Source organism: Mustela nivalis, assembly GCF_964662115.1.
Source record: "Mustela nivalis genome assembly, chromosome: 17".
In the NCBI taxonomy this organism is placed as follows: Eukaryota; Metazoa; Chordata; class Mammalia; order Carnivora; family Mustelidae; genus Mustela; species Mustela nivalis.
The window spans coordinates 20,759,892-20,780,992 of record NC_139036.1 but is presented as its reverse complement, the minus strand read 5'-3'; the positions used below and the strand labels follow the sequence as shown (position 1 = coordinate 20,780,992).

The window sequence follows — 21,101 nt, the reverse complement described above, 5'->3', positions numbered from 1 at the left end:
TTTCTGAAGGGGGACATATATATCCTGTAAAACTCTGTATAGCTTTGTTGCTCAACAGATAGCTACAGCAACAACAGATAGCTACAGATGACACACACTGAGGAATTCTAGTATTTAAGAGGATCTCTCTGATCAAAGAAGCATCCACACTGCTAACAAGTTTGGCTGCTGCCTTCCTGCTGTCTTTGTTGAAGAGTATCTTGGAGGTACCAAAGTTCACGGTCAACATACCCCTGATGTGCCTCTGTTATTATCCAAATGTAGAGACAAAATAAGGGCCACATCCTTCTCTGGGATCCAGATTACTTACATTTCTGAAGTCCAGTGTTCATCTGCGTGTGAGAAAGAAGCGGAAAGGACAGGTCACCTGGCCCTGGCAGACAGGCTAGCATGGCAGACTGGCATCAACACAACATGGGGCAGTCACTCACACTGCAATGAACGAAAAAACAAGATCATAGAATACAAGGCAACTCACTCAAGGAAGATACCAGGGACGTCAGATATGAGCAGCAGAGGCCCACATTTAGATAGATAAGCAATTTAATTAGCAGCATGTTGGCTGAAAATACATCTGTTTTTATCTGCAGCAACAATTTGCTCTCAACTATTACTATGGCTAAAACAATGTTTCAGTTAGCACGGACGCACTGGGGGGGGGGGGATAAAAACTGGAAATACCTATCTACACAAATAACTGGAAAATACAGTGCATCTATCAAGTCTTTAATGTTCACCAGGTATGGATGCACTTCTGGCATGCACATTTCCTACAGACAGCCTCTCCCTACTACTTTTGGGCAGGCCCACAGGACTGCCAGAGACATGGCATGCCAGCTCTCATCTGTGCCCCAGCTAAGGCAGGACCAGAAAGGCTACGGCAGATTCTAACTGAGGTGAACGGAAAAATTATTTCTCCCTGAAAATAGAACAGGTTTCCTGAAGAGAGCTGGCCTTCATAGGTCCTGGCTCAGTCTATTTACAGAACTGACCAGGGCAGGGGCAGTCAGACATTTCTAGAAGCAGTACAGTATATGAGCTGCAAAGGCACCCAAAGTCCAACTTGCAATGGCAGTAATCTGAGCTCACTTTTAGAAGAAGGGGCAAAGCTCCCTAGGAGATACAATTGAGCACTGTTAAAGCAAATTCTGTTTTTAAGTTTCTGGGGATTTACCTTTCCTGTTGCCTATCACACAATTAGACCCCTCTGGCCCCCAGGGGGGAAAAAAAATTGCATTGTTCCCAGAATAAATCAAGGTGATTATAGGCTGCCAGCAGCCCTCTCTAGGCCAGTAATCCTGACATTATGTCAAGATGGCACAGTTTCCTCAGTAATGTCTACCAACAACACCTGCCCAATAAAGCCGACCAGATGTGGCCTCTGTAGGGAATAAGCTCCCTGTGTACCAAAGACCAGGCTCTTCTCAAACAAGTATAATGTACTAAAATAAAATACACGGAATTCCTTTTCCTTGCTGCAAAACCCAGGAATCCAGGTGGCAGGTTAAGGCTTTAATCCCAACAAAAGAGGAGTGGGGAAAGAGCTCAAGTGTTAAACAAACACCACAAATCCTCTTTCTTCCTCTTTGAGGGCCCTCTCAGGTATGTGAAACTACCTTGTCACCATGAGCATCAGAGAGCTCTAGCTTGCAAGGCCAGGTAGCTGAAAAGACACTTTGTAAAAAGAGGCTGCTCAAACTGTCTAAGATAGCAACTGCAGAAAGAAAATGCCTCAATGAGAATCGAGCTGCCTCAGAGTTCTGGCACAGATTCCGCCTTTTCAGGTCTCCGGTGGGTGGGATAACAGAATGTACACAGGGCACCGATTGCAGTGCCTCAAGAAATAAAAAGGCTTTTGTTGGGGTCAAATAACTGAAGTACTGCTTACAATTCCTTCCCTTGTGAAGGCTGTTCTTTATTTAATAACCTCTCCCCTATGGCCCTAATATAGGAGAGGGCAAAATCCAAGGAAAAGAAGGGAATTAGCAAATACTGGAGCCTAAGATTGTGAAATGGCTGTATGAGAGGCATTAGTGAGGTTTTCTTAATTAGGTCTCCCAACCTTTCTTGGAGATAGGTAATAATTCCACTTGCCATCGCATCATCTCTAGCCTGGATTACTACAATAGCCTTCTAAATGGTTTCTCTGTTCCTCCCTCGCCCCTATCACCCAGTCTGCTTTTTACACAGCAGTCAGAGTAATTTACTTTTTTAATTAGAAATCATATCAACTCAAAAATCTCCAATGATCGCCATCTCACTCTGAATACAAAATCCTAACAGGTCCACAAGGCCTACCACAATCTGTTACTACTACTTCTCTGACCTCATCTTCTAACTCCCCCTCTTGCTGACTCTACTTTCAGCCACAATGGTCTCCTTGCAGCCCCTCCAACGAGCCAAGTACATTTCGCTTCCCCGCTTGTACTTCATCCAGATGGTGGAGATGCTGTGATATGGAGGTTCAGAGAACACACTCACTAGAGGCTGTCTTGCAGACCAAGTACCCCTGTACTTCTGAGAAGGCACCAAACTATGCAAGTTCACAGGAATCTCTGATAGACCTATTAAATCTTGATGCCTACAACCAGAAAGAGATGAGTGTGGGGGGCTGTGGATCGTCCAAGTTGACCATAACATACTGCCCCTCAAAACCACAACTCTGGATTTCAACAGAAGAGACAATTAAACCAGCTAACTGTGGCAAAGACACAATAATGGATTTACTAATAGCAAACAAAGGAGTAAAAATAATAGATGAATTCTGTCAAGACGCCAGAAAGTCAGGGCACCTGGCTGGCTCAGTCAGTGGAGCATGAAGCTCTTGATCTCAGGGTTGTATTCAGGCCCCATGCTGGGTGTAGAGCTTACTTAAAAATAAAGAGGAAAAGGACTGCAGAAAGTCAGCTTTTAGTCTGGACAGGAGGGGGTGAATGAGGAAGAAAGATACCACAGCTTGGGGCCCTCCATGATGATGTCCCCAACAAGAAGCACCCAGCAAGTTTGGAAAACTCCTCATCAAGGTTGCTAAGAGTACAGCCTCCATTTTGTGATCCTTTCTTTAAAGACTTCAGGGATCTGCCAACTTTTCCAAAAGACTGCCCTCTGTATTTAAGGAAGACTTCAAGCCCCTTGACCAGTTTCAACTTTAGTTAAGAATTAGATTCTGCTAGAGCAGAGAAGGCAGGGAATATGGCAAGGTCACAAGGGTTGTGATGAAACAGGAAGGAAGCAACTTCCTTCCAGAACCCATTCTAGCAGCAGGGTTATACAATATAAAGTACTCCTCTGGAGGCCTGGTAGCAGAGCACAGGCCTTTATTTAAAAACTTCAAACCAGGGGTTCCTGGGGGGCTCAGCTGGTTAAACATCTGCCTTCTGCTCGGGTCATGATCCCAAGGTCCTGGGATCAAGCCCCACATCAGGCTCCCTGCTCAGCGGGGTGCCTGCTTCTCCCTCTCCCTTTGCCATTTCCCCACTTGTGCTCTCTGGCTCTGTCAATAAACAAATAAAATAAAACAAAAATAAAAACTTCAAACCAGGGGCACCCGTGTGGCTCAGTAGTTAAAGCATCCAATTCTTGATTTTGGCTCAGGTCATGATCTCAGGATCCTGGGATCCAGCCCCGTGTTGCACTCAACGCTTAGCGGGGGAGTCTGCTGGGGATTTTCTCTCTCTCTCCCTCTGGCCCTCCCTCCACTCACACTCTCGCAGTCTCTCTCTAAAAATAAATAAATGAATCTTAAAAAATAAAAGTAAAAAACCCACGGGCCTGGGTGGCTCAGTCATTAAGCATTTGCCTTCGGATCAGGACATGATCCTAGGGTCCAGGGATCAAGCTCGGCATGGGGCTCACTGCTGGGCAGGAGGCCTGCTTCTCCCACTCCCTCTGCCTGTATTCCCTCTCTAGCTGTGTCTCTGTCAAATAAATACATAAAATCTTAAAAAAAAAAAAAAGGACACAAAAAAACTTCAAACCACCCACACATTCTGATTATCACCTAACTTTTTCTAAAAAGCAAATTTCAATATAATTTTAGTTGTTACTTCCAGAAGCACAAGTAGGGACAGAAATCAACACTAGCACTACCTTCTCAAGGGACCTCCCAAGATTCCAGGCTTGACTTCCAAACAGAATTAAGTAGTAATCCAGAGCTCAGCCCAGGTGAGCTCTCAGGCCAGCTTTCCTGCTGCTAGTTGGTATGCTCCCTAAGCAGGGGGACTGTAATATCCCAGTAAACCCAGAATGAAGGTGTTCAAACTCTCCTGGGGCATTAGCACCAGTGTGAGCATTTACCAGACAACCTCTAATTAAGGAACAAAACCCTTGTGCCCACTGGGAAAATTCAAAAATACTTCCATCTGCTCCCCCTATCCCTACCCTCCACCATCCCTGTCAGAAGACTGCCAGAGGTTATATTAGAGTTGTGATGTCACACACAGTTTTCCTGAATGGCGTCTGATAAAGAAAGGACTATCTCTACCTTGGGAGTATCTCTGTGGCGGTTAGAAAACCTCAGTCATTGTTTGTGCTGCTTGTCCCTGCTCATTCCTAAGACCACTGAAAAGTAGAGAAGAGAGAGGAGAGGAGATGGAGTGCTGGGAAAAGAATTTATTTTTGCTCAAGGCTCTGGGGCAAGGTGAAGTAGTCTAGAGCCATCACTTCCATTCCAGTTTCACCACCTACAATCTACTGCCTCCCACTACACCTCTTTGCCATTTTCTCTCCCACTTTCCCTTCTCTGACTGCAACCCCCCCCACCTTCAAAAAGAACACCCCCTCAAAAAAGAGGTTAACTAGCCAACTTTCTGATTCATGCTGTGGTTCAAAAATTTTAGTTTGTTACTTGTGGTCTTTAATTAAAAGCTGAAATTGACACCAGCGCCATCTCTGCAATTATAGGGTACAGAAACATTATGCTCCTCATTTGCCTTCAGTTTATAAAATACAAACAACAGTGAAAATCCTGCGGACATGCATCTTAAGAGAATAAGATTACTACCACAAAACTGAATTAATTTAAGAGTCTTCAGTATCTGTGATTAAAGCTTTCTCATCTGTGAGTTAAAGGCTTATTTTAAAAGACTATTTTTTGATAACAGGGAATTTTTTTTTTTTTTTTTTTTAAAGGCAGAGAGGCAGGCAGAGAGAGAGGAGGAAGAAGGCTCCCCGCTGAGCAGAGAACCCAATGCGGGGCTCGATCCCAGGAGCCTGAGATCATGACCTGAGCCGAAGGCAGAGGCTTTAACCCAATGAGCCACCCAGGCGCCCCAATAACAGGGAAAAATTTTTATCCTACTACTTGCTCCCCATTCCTTTCTTTACTTGTGGGGTCCAAGAAATTAGGTTAAAAGCTAAGGGAAACACCAAAATATTGCTCTGGGGAAAATAAATAGGACGAAAGACAGTAAAAATTACATGTTTATCCAATCAGACTCTGCAAAGTCAGTCACCTGCATGGTCTGTTACAATAAAATAATCTATTCAATGGGTAATTCTGTCAGTCCAGGTTTAACTGTAGACTTCCAATTAAATCGAACTTTTCACTAATTACCCAACCTGAATAAAGTTCAGCCACTGCTCAAAGGCATCTTTCTTTTCCATCTTTAACCTATAAGGGGAGCTAAAAGTCACTTGGAATTGTGACCCCACAATTCTAGGGAGGCAGGTAAGAGAACAAATGTTCACTCCAGGCTTACTAGTTTTTTTTTAAGATTTTATTTGTTTGAGACAGAGAGAGAGTGAGCAAGACGGGGAGGGGTGAAGGGAAAGGGAGAAGCAGACTCCCTTGGTCAGCAGGGAGCCTGATGTGGGGCTCAATCCCAGGACCCTGGGATCATGACCTGACCCAAAGGCAGACACTTAACCAACTGAGCCACCCAGGGCCCCTACATTTTTTTCAAGTAATCTCAATGACCAACGTGGGGCTCAATCTCATGACCCGAGACCAAGAGTGGCATGCTCCACAGGCTGAGTCAGCTAGGTGCCCAGGGCTTACTTTTTTGAAAGCCCAGAACCACCCCTACTGCAAACCATGCCTACTCTGGGTTTGGAAACATTACTTCTCTCCTAAATGCCCTTCAGAACCTATGACAACAGGTACTCTTTCTGTCCGGTCCCACCTCACCCTAATCCCTAGCACTCTCTCTTCTTCAGCTAGGATGCTCCTTCCTGGATCCTGTAATTATTTAACTCATCTATGACCCAGTGCTTTCTCTTGAATGTGTTACTCTGGTACCAGAAGTATGCTCCCCAGACATTTTAGCTTTTCAACCTGAGTGTGACTGAGTGTCCCTAGACCAGAGCCTGTCTTTTATTTTATTCTTCTAAGTTACAGAATCAGGAATAAGATTATCACAAAATAGACACTGAATAAGTATCACTGGCTCACATTCCTGAAGAAAATAGCATATACTTTAATCTCAGGATCCAGAAATTATCTGAATTTACATCCTTGAGACACGGATAACAGAAGCATCAGCAAGTGCTTGTGCTTGTGCGTGGAGCAGGTACCTTAGCCCTGTGAGAGCACTGAGGAGATAAAAAAATGCTTGGGCAGCTCTCTCCGGCTCTGGCTGCTGTAGTGAGAGGAGCTGCCGCCATGTCCACCCACTAGCAATGAATGTTCTTGCACAACTACTCCAGCTTCCTGATCAAAAGGAACAAGAAGACATACAGCACAGAACCCAGTAACTTGAAGGTTTACGACTTCTTCCACTACCGATTCACTGCAAGGCTGTGAGTATGGAGCTGGCAGCCAATGGCAAAGGTTAGCAGTGGACAGGAAGCCGAGATCCAGCCGGCGAAAACCTTCCATCTCCTACAAGGGACCACCACGAACAAGAATGCCCCTCCGCCTGCAGCATCAAGCACATGATCCACAAGAACAAGTACTGCCCAGACCTGTGCATGGTTGCCATTCACAGATCCAGTGCTATCCCATGCAGCCAGAAGCCTGTGATGGTGAAGAGGAATCAGCCCGCCCCTACCAAGAGCTCCTGAGCACCTGCCCCCCACCTCCAAAGCAATAAAGATGACACACAGACACAGACACACAGACACACACACACACCAGGGCACCTGGGTGGCTCAGTTGGTTAAGCACCTGAATTTGGCTCTGGTCATGACCCCAGGGTCCTGGGACTGATCACCCTGTGAGGCGCAGGAGGGAGTCTGCTTCGCCCTCTCCCCCAGCCCCAACCCACTCGTGCTCTCTCTCTCACAAATAAATACAATCTTTCTTAAAAAAAAAAAAAAGGAGGGGCGCCTGGATGGCTCTGTGGGTTAAAGCCTCTAACTTAGGCTCAGGTCATGATCCCAGAGTCCTGGGATCGAGCCCCACATCAGGCTCTCTGCTCAGCAGGGAGCCTGCTTCCCTTCCTCTCCCTCTGCCTGCTTGTGATCTCTTTCAAATAAATAAATGAATGAATGAATGAATGAATAAATAAATAAATAAGAAAGCCCCAGGTACTACTTTTTATTTACACTGTATTGGAAGGTATCATTTGATATCTGTACTTTAATCTCCATTAAGTAGAAATCAGTTTTCCTAAAAATGTGAAAATGCAGGCTGTGTTCTTTGTAGGCAGCTAAATCAGAACCTGCGATTTTTCATCATGGTATGGAATAAGGCCTGAGTTTCCAAAGGCCTATCAGGACTGGATCGCTGTAACTTAAGATGAACCATCTTAGAAACAAAGACTGACTCCATTCATAACTGCAAGCAGAGCTGTCAGACTGGGTAGAATTTTGCTCACAAGTACCCAGACTATGCCCAGCAGGACAAGAAGAAAAAGAAACCAGAAGAAACTGCTTCCTTGTAGTAAGACACAAATACTGGATCATTACCTTTCACAATTTTCTGTGGAAACTTGTTCTGAATCAGAAAGTTTTAAATTATTACTCAGATAAAATATAAATCAACAAATGTTACAATTTGTGGCAATTTTTAATCTTCAAAACCCTGAGTTCCATAGAAGTCCAGGAAAAACTCCGCAGTGACAGGCAAGTACTTATCTCACACCCACATGGGGGAAATTGAGGCAACAGACCAAAACTATTTTTTAAAAGGGGAATCTGTTAAAAAGATATCAAAGTTGGGTACAATTTTAAGTCTGAGGGTGTCTAAAAAGACCTTTAATAGGCCCTGAACACAAAACAAGGCAGACCACAGATGGTATTCATTCTGATAAAAATAGAAAAGGCAGTTCCCCAGTTAGCTTGTGTAAACTTATATAGCCCACAGCTACAACACAGAAAAAAGAATTTTAAGAATTTAGCAGGCTGTTAAAAAATTTTGGCAAGCATATGTTTAGAGAACAGCTAAACAAGTTGCTTATTCATGCTCTTTCTCCTCCCCTCAACTGCACAAGGTACAACAGAGGCCCAATTTCTTTAGTGACTCCCTTGCATCAGAAACACCTCACCAGACAGTAGGCCCTCTAACCCAGTCTAGAGCCTGACTTTGAAGTCTGAAGGGTGACAGAAATTGAAGAGGTTTAAGGGCAGTCACTTAGCTGCCCCCATTCTGGGTATACATTTCCAGGGTGTTATTCTGAAGTAAGCTGAGGTAAAAGCGTTAGGACCATGTGTGCTTATGTTTTCTTGACCCTGGTACAGATGTGTCTTTCTTTTCCGAGTCTAATGTGTCTCATCAAAGTTCACTGCTGCATTTAAAAATTTAAGGGGCGCCTGGGTGGCTCAGTGGATTAAGCCGCTGCCTTCGGCTCAGGTCATGATCTCAGGGTCCTGGGATCGAGTCCCGCATCGGGCTCTCTGCTCAGCAGGGAGCTTGCTTCCCTCTCTCTCTCTGGCTGCCTCTCTGTCTACTTGTGATTTCTCTCTGTCAAATAAATAAATCTTTAAAAAAAAATTATAAAAATTTTAAAAGACTATTTACAGATCAGTATTTTTGCCATGTAATAAGTTACACTGATTTGCACTGGATAAGACGGTAGTTTATCAAAACTGTAGAGAATAGCTTAAATGAAATTTTGAACAAGCGTTGAAGAGCTATGAATGGAAGGAGCGAAAGAGGATTCACAGCAACATCTGAATCCATGTAAGGGGAGTGAAGACATGGCTCCCACCAAAGTTGTATGGAGAAATATAAGCAACTACTAAATGTATGAAGAAATAGTGCAACTATCTAATAATTAAAGAAATATAAATTAAGTGGAAAGAGATTTTATTTTCTCCTTAAAAAATGACAAACATTTTTGAAAAAAATCTAAAACATATAGAGTCAGGGATATAGCAAAGAATCACTGAAGTAGGATTTTTATTTTTTTAAATTAGCATCTAATATATTATTTGTTTCAGGGGTACAGGTCTGTGATTCATCAGTCTTACATAGAGCTCACCACAACACATACCCTCCCCAATGTCCATCACCCAGCCACTCCCTCTCTCAACCTCCTCCCCGCCATCAACCTTCAGTTTGTTTCCTAAGATTGAGTCTAAAGTGAGAGGTTTAAATTAATACATTCTTTCTGGAAATAAGCACAAACAGTTTTTGGTTTTTGTTTTTTTAAAGATCTTATTTGAGAGAGAGAGAGAGAAAAGGGAGGAAGGGCAGAATATTAGAGAATCTTTTTTTTTTTTTCTTTAAGATTTATTTGACAGACAGAGATCACAAGTAGGCAGAGAGGCAGGCAGAGGGAGAGGAGGAAGCAGGCTCTCCATGGAGCAAAAAGCCCAATGTGGGGGCTTGATCCTAGGACCCTAAGATCATGACCTGAGTTGAAGGCATAGACTTTATCCCACTGAGTCACCCAGGTACCCCAGTGATAGAGGATCTTAAACAGACTCTGATGCAGGACTTGATCCCACAACTCTGCAATCAAGACCTGAAACCAAGACGTTCAACCAACTGTGCCACCCAGGAGCCCCTGCGTGGACAGTTTTTTAAATACTCATATTTTTCAACATAGTTATTGCACTTCTAAAATCTAATTTAAGGAACAATCAATGAGAGATGCAAACAAAGATTTATATATGACTCTCTTCATTCACTTCAGTGTTGTTCAAAGTTGTGTAGAAACTAGAAACAATCTAAATGTCCCAAAGCAAGGAAACAGTTATATAAATTATGGGCTATTCATCTAATAAAGTTAGCGTGAGCCTCTCAATTTTTTTTTTTTAAGATTTTATTTATTTAATTGACAGAGATCACAAGTAGGCAGAAAGGCAGGCAGAGAAGGTGGGGGGGAAGCAGGCTCCCTGCTGAGCAGAGAGCCCGATGCGGGGCTCGAACCCAGGACCCTGAGATCATGCCCTCAGCCAAAGGCAGAGGTTTTAACCCACTGAGCCATCCAGGCACCCCAAGTCTCTCAATTTTTAATTGTTAAAGAGTAGCTAAAAATGAAGGAAAATGTTTATGATATAAATGCTAAGTGAGAAACGTATATACAATAGACAAATATGGTATAAGTTGTAAAATTTATTTTATACACACACACACACAAATTATAAAGCCATTTGTATTTGACCATTATACACTATACCATTATACACAATAATGCACAAAGTGCATTATAGTACTTCATAGCACTTTGTCGGGATAAATGCTCATTCCTGGCCCATATTCTTTTTTAAAAAAATATTTTGTTTGTCAGAGAGAGAGCACAAATAGGGGGAGCGGCAGGCAGAGGGAGAAGCAGATTCCCTGCTAAGCAAAGAGCCCGATGTGGGACATGATGTGATCCCAAGACCCTGGGATAATGACCTGAGCCAAAGGCAGATGCTTAACTGACTGATCCACCCAGTCATCCCTAGGATAAGATCCTAATTAGCTTTCACTTCCTGAACGTAAAGTCAAGAGAGGCAGTTAAGTAACTTAGGAAGAAAGTGAGTGGCAAAGGCAAACCATTTTCTGGTTAAGTTTTTATAAGTGTAAAATTCACATGCAGATAAATGTCAACCACCATTCAAATCACCTCCAAGAAACCTGGATTAACAAGTGGCACTATGGTGCCTGGGTAGCTCAGTGGGTTAGGCCGCTGCCTTCGGCTCGGGTCATGATCCCAGGATCCTGGGACTGAGTCCCACATCAGGCTCCCTGCTCAGCAGGAAGTCTGCTTCTCCCTCTCCCTCTGCCTGCTTCTGCATTCTCTCTCTCTGTCAAATAAATAAATAAAATCCTTAAAAAATAATAATAATAAATGTTGGCTATTATCACTTTCCTAATCTATTAAAATTCAGATCACTTTTTATTTTGCCAACTGAACCAAACCATCACCTCACATTTTATAGTTCTTTATATGCTGAAGCATGTTCATACAAATGATTTCACTTGAAATTTAGAACAATCTCTTAATTGAGATGAAACAAGTATCATTCCTCGTCTATAAATTAGGAAACCCAGGCTCAGAAAGATTTAAATTACCTGTCCAGTGATATGGAGCTGCAACAGTGGACCTCATATTAAATTGTCTTAACTCCTAGACTTGTGGCTCATTCCATTAGACAAGTATTTTCTAATCTGCAGACTGTAACCAGCCTTTTAAAAAAAAGTGAGCAAAAAAATTCACAAAGTCAGAATGCTTATTGTTTAATGATTCTGACTTCAAATATCTCATTTATATATTTTTCAGTGGGATGCAGTCCGTATTGTGGGCTTAGACAAAAATGTTTGAAAAACTGCACTATACCATAGCTGGCCCTCAATCAATATTTATTGACCATCTATCACAGCCCTCTTCTTACACTATTACATACAACAAAAACATACAATTCTAAGCCATGGTTTTGTTTTTTAAGTGTGAATGTTATTACTGACTTTCCTATGGATCTGGGGACTTGCCTGTCCCAGATCAGTACTCTGCACTGGAACTTTATTATCCTTTGGCTAGCCTAACACTTTCTAATCAGCCCTCAGTGAAAATTCTTTCAAGCTGAACTATAAAGCCAGTAACTATAACCAATGTAAGAATGCACTGGGAAAGTATCTACATAAAGACAAAAGCAAACTTCATGTTCGAGTTGTCAAACTTTTTTTCAGGCAAAAATTGTATCAATTTAACATCTAAGGATGTTAAATAATGAATGAACACCATTCCTCATCCTCAAACAATCCTAGGACAGAAAACTCTACTACATATCTCCTCAGGCTCTTCCCTGAACTCTAACTCTGAACCTATTCTCAATTCATACCTTTTCTAAGTTAGTTGCCATTTGGACACTTGTACTATGACAGCTTTTGGAAGCTGAGCATCATAGAGCTCATCCAGGTCTCTGACAGAAAACATCCCTCTGCTCTCTCAGTTTTAAATTTGGGCCAGGGCGGAGGGAGGGTGGGCTCATACTTTCCCATGCCTCACATTTACTATATCCACTCTGTATTCATTTGGTCTATTACTTTCTCAGAACTTGTTCTCTGAACACAATGCCTTGAGTTTATGTGCCTTATGTATCTAGTGAAGTTTCAGAAAGGCTAATAAATTCCCTGCAGATGGGGAATGAAGCTTTACTTTTAGTTAACACACTGCCCTTTCTATCCTCTAGTTTGGCAGTAGGCAGATTTTAAGGTAAGAGGACAAGGCATAACTGCTATTTTAATATATTCTGTTTACTGAGCCCCTCCTTTTTCCTCTGCCAGTGGAAGCAGAGGACCATGAGGAATCCTGATGTGTAACAATTTGGGGTGAGGGCTTCTGTAGCCTTAGCAACATTCCAAGATCTGACTTTGCCATTTCACTGAGATCACTATAACCTGAAGTTTTATGGCTCATACCCCACATACCTGAGGAATTACCAGGTTTCTGAAGCTAAAGGGTCTCTGAAAGTGCGATAGGCCTCCAGCCTCAAAACCAACAAGGAACTGAAAGCCCACTGAGGAAGAGGAGCACCCCCTCCCTCTACGTCCTACAAATTATTGCAACTAGCTAATGAAATTTGGAATACTGGTTCAATCTATAGAAAGAAGAGAGAACAGACAGTCCCTACTAGAAGAATACTTTATAGCTAGAGTAAACATCCACTAAAATAAAATTCTGAACCGAGCTTCAGGAGGCATCCTCATTTCAGGAATTACTTTGTAAACAAAACAAAAACTAAAAAAGTAGTCCTTTAAACCTCTCAAAGATTCAAAGTACCCAACTCATTCACTGACCAGAATTCTTTTGCTCCTTTCTACAGCCCTGAAAAATTCCATAATCATTCTGCACTGTTGTTGTTGTTTTTTTAAGATTTTTTTATTTATTTGTCAGAGAGAGAGAGAGAGAGAGAGAGAGAGAGAGAGAGAGAGCCCAAACAGGGGGAGCGGCAGGCAGAGAGAGAAACAGGCTCCCCACTGAGCAAGGAGCCCAATGCGGGACTCATCCTGGGACCTGGGGATCCAGATCTGAGCTGAAGGCAGATGATTAACCAACTGAACCACCCAGGCGCCCCACAGCACGGTGTTTTTTTGTTTTTTTTTTTTTTCTTTAATCAGTGTATAACTAGTTCTAACTGGTCAACCGTGTGTCTTATACCACATATTAAACCCCACCCAAACAAAGAATTTAACTCAAGATTACCTTAGCACCAAATGAATCAGAAAAAGAATATATAAATACATGTTTTATCCTACAGATGTCCAAATGATGTGCTTTCCTTTACCTCAAAGAAATGACTAACACTACCCAAATTAACATCTTCTGGACAGCAGTCAACAACAAAAGTTCATAACTCTTCTATTCCCAGTACACTGCCTCCTTCACCCAGCATGCCCATTCCCTGTCCTAATTTCTCCTCTGCAAACTACTCTCTCCAGGGCCTCCCTCACCAACTAAGCATCCTTACCAGCCTTCACCCAGCTCCCTGTTAAATCACTTCAACTAGACTGGAAATAAAAGGTACCCAAGCAGAGTGAGGATGGCAGCCACAAAGTGGTGGGGGGCTTGTTATGGGAAGCCAGAAACCAACCACTATGAGAGCATCCCCGGAGGGAAGCAATGATGACTCCACCATCCAAGAGCAATGAGCCCCACTAAAGTCCAAAGAGATCTTGATTTCTGGATACCTGATTTCCAAAGTCATCTACTAACAGGAACAAAAGCTCTATGGAGAAATAGCTGAGGCAGAGAAATGAGTCTGGAACATCTTATTGTGCAGGAAAGGAAGGAAGTGTTTAAAGACTAATGGTGACATGTCAAAGAACAGAGAAGCTATGAAATACTCAAATGGTGACAGAAACCCCTAAAAGAGAAGTTTGCACAGTAGGAACTGGAAAGAACAATAAACTTCATGAGTAAAGGAGGTATGTCCTAGTAACAGAAGAATTAAAACCTTCTGTTTTCTACTACTATTCATTAAGATGTTAGTTTGGGTAGTATCTTTACGACTAAATATATAGGTATATAATTTTTTTCCGGATATACTGACAAATTCAGGGATAATCTGAACATCAAAAAACAGGGGCGCTGGGTGGCTCAGTCAGGTAATACACCAACCCTTCATTTTGGTCCGGGTCATGATCTCAGGGTTGTGGGATCAAGCCCCACATCAGGCTCCGCGCTCATGGTGGAGTCAGCTTGTCCCCCTCCCTCTGCTCCTCCCTCTGTTCATGTTCTCTCAAATAAATAAATAAAATCCTTAAAAAACAACAACAGGGATACCTGGGTGGCTCAGTGGGTTAAAGCCTCTGTTTTCAGCTCAGGTCATGATCCCAGCGTCATGGGACGGAGCCCCTCATCGCATGGGGATCTCTGCTCAGCAGGGAGCCTGCTTCCTCCTCTCTCTGCCTACTTGTGATCTCTGTCAAATAAATAAACTCTTTAAAACAACAACAACAACAGCAAAAAAAAAACTTAAAAACAAAAACAAAAACAAAACCAACAACAAGCAAATGATGATAACAGATTAGGCTACTGAATAAAATAAAAAATCCATAATTATAAAGAAGTTGAATCACAGGGCATCTGGGTGGCTCAGTTGATTAAGCATTTGCCTTCAGCTCAGGTTATGATCCCAGAATCCTGGGATCCAGCCCCGATTCAGGATCCCAGAGCTCTGTGGGGAGCCTGCTTCTTCCTCCCTACCTCCTCTGCTTGTGCTCTCTCTTGCTATGTCTCTCTCTAAAATAATTTTTAAACAATCTTTAAGTGTTATATACCTGAAAAAAATCTACTAGTGTTATATACCGGAAACTACTGTAACTTTGTGTGTCAACTATACTCAAATTAGAAAAAATTTTTTAATAGAAAATCATGAGTCCATACTAATGTAAATATATAAACTAATAAACTGAAAAGATGGAGAGGAACAAGATATTTGCATAGTCTCAAAGTATCTCCCTCCAGGGGGCATCTGGCTGACTCAGCTGGCAGAGCATGGGATTCTTGATCTCAAGGTCATGAGATCAAGCCTTTATTTATTTATTTATTTATTTATTTTTTTAAAGATTTTATTTATTTATTTGACAGACAGAGATCACAAGTAGGCAGAGAGGCAGGCAGAGAGAGTAGGAAGCAGGCTCCCCGCTGAGCAGAGAGCCCGACGCGGGGCTCGATCCCAGGACCCTGAGATCATGACCTGAGCCGAAGGCAGAGGCTTAACCCACTGAGCCACCCAGGCGCCCCTTTATTTTATTTTTAAAGTTACTTGAGAGAGAGAGAGAGAACACAAGCAGTGGGGAAGTCCAAGGAGAGAGGGAGAAGCAGGTTCCCCGCTGTGCAAGGAGCCCGATGTGGGGCTCAATCCCAGGACCCTGGGACCATAACCTGAGCCGAAGGCAGCCCCTTAATCAACTGAGCCACTCAGATGCCACTGACATTTTATTTGAAAAACAAAAGAGGGTGCCTGGGTGGCTCAGTGGGTTAAAGCCTCTGCTTTCAGCTCAGGTCATGATCCCTCTACTTTCACTTCCAAAAATTAACAAAAATAAAAAAATAAAAGAGGCAGCAGCATTGAAGTCTGCAAAGGGCACAGGGGCTGGAGATTACGAAGAAGAGTTGGAGAGAATGGTCTGTTGGTAACCATACTGTTTTATTAATGCAGGTAACTTACCTCTACATTGGTAAGTACTGACATTTGGGGTTCTTGCCATCTGGAATAGGTTTCCCGTAACTTTCTGCCTCATCAACTTCCAATTTCTTTTCAACACTTACCTGAATAATATTTTCTCCAGTGCCTATCCTTCAAATTCTCTCCCAACCTCCACTCTGTTCTGGCAATGCTTCCACTGTGTGGTGTTCAACGCAACTCTCTTACTTAAAGATAGAGAATTCAACTTTTGGAAAGGTTCCAAAAGAAATGTCTATTCTGAAATGGCCCTATTAATAACCCTCCTTTTTCAGGCCTGACATTCACTAGCATTTCCATCAAGTTCATGTGTTTTGCAAGGCCTTTCCTTCTAAGCACACATCCTGAACCTCATCAAAAGTGCCATGAAAACCCCTTTACTCTAAAGGAAATCCTTATTGTATCTTACAGAGTGGAAAAGAGTTTTGACACTCTTTCCTCCCACTACACAAAAAGTTTCAAATGACATTATAAACTTTATCTCCAGACTTCCTGAAAAGTACCCACTATAACTAGCTTCTCCACTTTCACACCAACAGCAGCTGGCAGGCAGAGAGTCTCAGTTATTCTACAGCAGAAAGGTTTTCAGTAACAATCAATGAAGAGCTTTGAAGTTGTGTAAGGATGATGTTTATCACTCACCCTTTCCTCTTCTTTCTTTTTAGTGTGATCAGGGAAGCTTTGGGGAAGAAATAACTGTATTATGGCCTTTCTCCAAGCAGCCATGAACTTTTTTCCTTTACTTCACACAAACACTAAGAAAAGCAAGCTCTTAAAATGCATTGCCATTCTCCCTGGCCACTTACTCTCAACAACAAAAAAAAAATTTTAAGATTTTATTTATTTATTTGACAGACAGAGATCACAAGTAGGCAGAGAGGCAGGCAGAGAGAGGAGAGGAGCTCCCCTCTCTGCTCCCCGATGAGCAGAGAGCCTGATGCGGGGCTCGATCACAAGACCCTGGGATCATGTTCTGAGCTGAAGGCAGAGGCTTAACCCACTGAGCCACCCAGGCGCCCCTCAACAAATTTTTTATGCAACCACATCCATGAAGTATCTAAGGAGACCAGTGAGCCCCTGGGAAGAAACCAGAGCAACAAAGGACATTAGGGTGAGCAAAGATATCCGAAATGAAAGAAACAGCAAATCACCTGAATATCTAGGAACAGTCCCAGTTTGGAATTAACTTTAGCTTTCTGCATGTTAAGGAGATAAGACTTTGCTCATAAGACCACTTACTTTTCAGGGTTACCATCAAACAATAATGAAGGGAAAGTCTAAAAAAAATAGCAGGGGCGCCTGGGTGGCTCAGTGGTTTGGGCTGCTGCCTTTGGCTCGGGTCATGATCTCAGGGTCCTGGGATCGACCCCCGCATCGGGCTCCCTGCTCCGCAGGAAGCCTGCTTCCCTCTCTCTCTCTCTGCCTGCCTCTCTGCCTACTTGTGATCTCTGTCTGTCAAATAAATAAATAAAATCTTTAAAAAAAATAAAATAAAATAAAAATTTAAAAAATAGCAAAAAGACTTTGTCATCTTCAGAGAAAAACAAACTATTCCTTCTTGTCTCTTTCTCTCTCCACCTGGTAAGGATGTTTCCAAAGGTATTATGCAACTTTCTATTAGAAACAGCTAAAATTAAAAAAAAATTTTGAGCTCACTGAGTAGACATCAAGAGCAAAGCTCATGCTCCCAAATAAAAAATTAGGGACAAGAAATTATCACTGAAGTTAAATGGTGGCAGACATGTCCAAGGATTATTGCAAGGGTTCAATTCCTTTATGAATCTTATGACAGATGAATGTATGGAGATGGCAACTCGTGAGCAACAGAATATCGGAATGGTGGTAATAGAACGAAATAACACCATAATGTTAGAAAAGCCTTAGAAAGAGCATAAACAACGGTGTTCAGGGCGCCTGGGTGGCTCAGTCAGTTGAGTGGCTGCCTTCACTTGAGTCACGATCCCAGGGTCCTGGGATCTAGTCCTGCATTGGGTTCCTTGCACAGCAGGGAGCCTGCTTCTTCCTTCCCATGCTTGTACTCCATCAAGTAAATAAATAAAATCTTCAAAAAACACTGGGCGCCTGGATGGCTCAGTGGGTTAAAGTCTCTGCCTCTGGCTCAGGTCATGATCCCAGGGTCTTGGGATGGAGCTAAGCATGGGGCTCTCTGCTCAGCAGGGAGCCTGCTTTCCTCTCTCTCTCTATGCCTGCCTCTCTGCCTACTTGTGATCTCTGTCAAATAAATAAATAAAATCTTAAAAAAAAAAAGTTAATAAAAACAAAACAAAAAACTACAGGTATGTTCACCAGAAGAAATAAATTGCTTCCACATGTGCCCTCTCCTTAGCACCTCTTTTATTACAGTACAAAAATCAGGTCATGTGCATTTTCATATTGGACTATTTTGTTAAATAAACTTTTATAATAGTCAAAAACCCTCTATTAAAATAACATACCAAACTTCCTGTATGGTAACAAAATGTATCCTTAGTGTGCCAATTTTAAAAGTGGCTCAAAACAGGTGTGCCTGGGGCTGCCTGAGCGGCTTAGTTGACTGGGCCTCTGCCTTCGGCTCAAGTCATGATCTCGGGGTCCTGGAATAGAGCCTCACATCAGGCTCTCTGCTCAGTGGAGAGCCTGCTTCCCCCTCTCTCTCTGCGTCTCTTCCTGCTTGTTGTGATCTCTTTCTCTCTGCCAAATAAATAAATAACTCTTAAAACAAAACAAACAAAAAAACCAGGAGTGCTGAGTAGCACAGGTGGTTAAGCATCTGATTTCGGCTCAGGTCATGCATGATCTCACAGTCCTGGGACTGAGCCCCATGTCGGGCTCCCCACTCAGTGAGGAATCTGCTTAGCCCTCTGCCCCTCCCTGTCTTCAAGTTTCCTCTCTCTCTCTCTCAAATAAATAATAAATAAATAAGTAAGTGCCCCAAATAGGGGTACCTAGGTGGTTCAGTCAGTTAAGCAGGTGATCTTAATTTCAGCTAAGGCCACGATCTTAAGGAGGTTGTAGGACTGACCCATGTCAGGCTCCACACTTAGCATAGGGTCTGCTGGAGATTCTCACTCTCTCTCTGCCCCTCCCCCCACTTGTGCTCACCTCTTTCTCTAATAAATGAATCTTTAGGGGCACCTGGGTGCCTCAGTGGGTTGAAGCCTCTGCCTTCAGCTCGGGTCACGATCCCAGGGTCCTGGAATAGAGCCCTGCATCGCAGAGAGCCTGCTTCTCCCCCTCCCCTCTTTCTGCTTGCCTCTCTGACTACTTGTGATCTCTCTCTGTCAAATAAATAAATAAAATCTTTAAATAAATAAATATTTTTATAAAAGTGCCCCAAGCAAAGTTTACTTTTGCACTTCAAAGAATTTCATATGCAACCAGAAGACTACACTGCACCTTGCCAAATTATTACAATCTTAACAATAAGCACATATAGCTGTGAATGACATTCAGTTCCATCTCTGTCTATTCTCTAAGCAGCAATAAACTCAAGGGTATGATTTCAGAATATAAGAAGCCATTAAGGCTGCTTTTAATAGATTCTTCTAAAATATGATCCTATACAGCTCTTCCAAAGAAGGACAATACATTTTAATTGTGAGATGAATTTTTACAATGCTTTGATCTCCCGTCTAAAAGAGGTCTGGAAAAAGAACTAGCTACAGTGGAGGGAGGGAGTAAAATGTGTCATTCTAGTTATTAAAATCCATCAAGTTCATACTTCAGCCTTGGGATAACTGCAGCCAAAAAACTGACTTGCAAGTAATTATCACCACTATCTGCAATAAAAGTTAATTGGACATAATTGAACTAACACCCTAATCGGAGGGAAGCTGCAACTGGCACACAGCCCACTCCTCCTGCTTCTTCAATCTGCAAATGAAACTGCTAATGATAATTTGTGGACAAACAAGAAATTGGTCTCATGGTTTCCCCACTGCAAATCACTCAGCAATTCCAGCTAATGCCCAGCATGTTGAGCCAGGAGAAAAATCATTAACCAGTGCTTCCTTTGATAAAGATGAATTTTAACAATAACCAAGTCCATTTAGGCTGAGAGTTGCTGAGAATTGGTAAATTTCCCCTAACTACCCTAAGTAAGGCATATGGCCTGATCTACTAGACCCTAGTACTATGTCTTAGATGTGCCCTGTGACACTAACATGTAATACTAAGAAGAAATGTTATACAAGGCCAGGAGCTACTATTATGCTAATAATCTGTCTCTTCTACAGGAATCCTGTGTAATCTCATATTTTAGACAGGCGAATGGCATTGTTGTTCTGTCCCAACAGCAAAGACTAAATTACTTTTGAATAGACTTTGGAGCTGATAGATTCCTGCTGCTTAACTCTTTTGCCTTCAATTCTGGATAAGAGCTGCAACCTTTCCCCTGAAATTTAGTACCAGACTCTCTGTTTTTCAATTGTGTCACAGCCCAAGGGACTAAGACTCCCCTAAGGGTATTGTGGAGCCTTAGGAAACCATTCTGTTTTTTTTTTTTTTTTTTAAAGATCACAGGTAGGCAGAGAAATAGGCAGAGGAGGGGGGAAGCAGGCTCCCTGCTGAGCAGAGAGCCTGATGCAGGGCTCCATCCCAGGACTCTGAGATCATGACCCAAGCTGAAGGTAGAGGCTTAACCCAATGAGCCACTCAGGTGCCCCAACCATTCTGTTTTATAGAAAGGGGGAAATTGTGGTCTTTTTTTTTTTTTTTAAATCAACAGTGACTTATAAAGTGGGATGACCCTGCTGAGGTAACAGAAAATAAGAGAAAAGCAGGCACAAAGTGCTCATCTCTGCTAATTTTTTTCTCTGCTTCTTCTTTTTTTTTTTTTTTAAGATTTTATTTATTTATTTGACAGAGAGAGATCACAAGTAGAGAGGCAGGCAGAGAGAGAGAGGAGGAAGCAGGCTCCCTGCCGAGCAGAAAGCCTGATGCGGGACTCAATCCCAGGACCCTGAGATCATGACCTGAGCTGAAGGCAGCGGCTTAACCCACTGAGCCACCCAGGCGCCCCTCTCTGTGCCCCTACTCTGCTTATTTTTCTTATTTTATTTGGGCTCTATTCTAGCAAGGAGGTGACTAGAAATTTTTAA

The 21,101-nt window shown here is 42.5% G+C and overlaps 2 protein-coding genes across 5 annotated transcripts in view; both read right to left on the bottom strand.

Annotated features, from left to right (window-relative positions):
* ALDOC (aldolase, fructose-bisphosphate C) overlaps positions 1-21,101 on the bottom strand; it is a 1,020,901-nt gene that overhangs the window by 176,590 nt on the left and 823,210 nt on the right. The gene's annotated exons all lie outside the window — the stretch shown is intronic.
* Positions 1-21,101, bottom strand: part of FAM222B (family with sequence similarity 222 member B) — an 82,103-nt gene that overhangs the window by 11,451 nt on the left and 49,551 nt on the right. For 2 of the 4 annotated variants that reach the window (XM_082707124.1, XM_082707128.1), the window contains exon 2: positions 311-432. The exons of the other annotated variants lie outside the window; for them this stretch is intronic. In XM_082707124.1, the coding sequence (XP_082563250.1) occupies positions 311-392 (82 nt within the window). In that variant the 5' untranslated portion in view covers positions 393-432. The remainder of the gene's footprint in view (positions 1-310; positions 433-21,101) is intronic. 4 annotated transcript variants of the gene reach the window in all.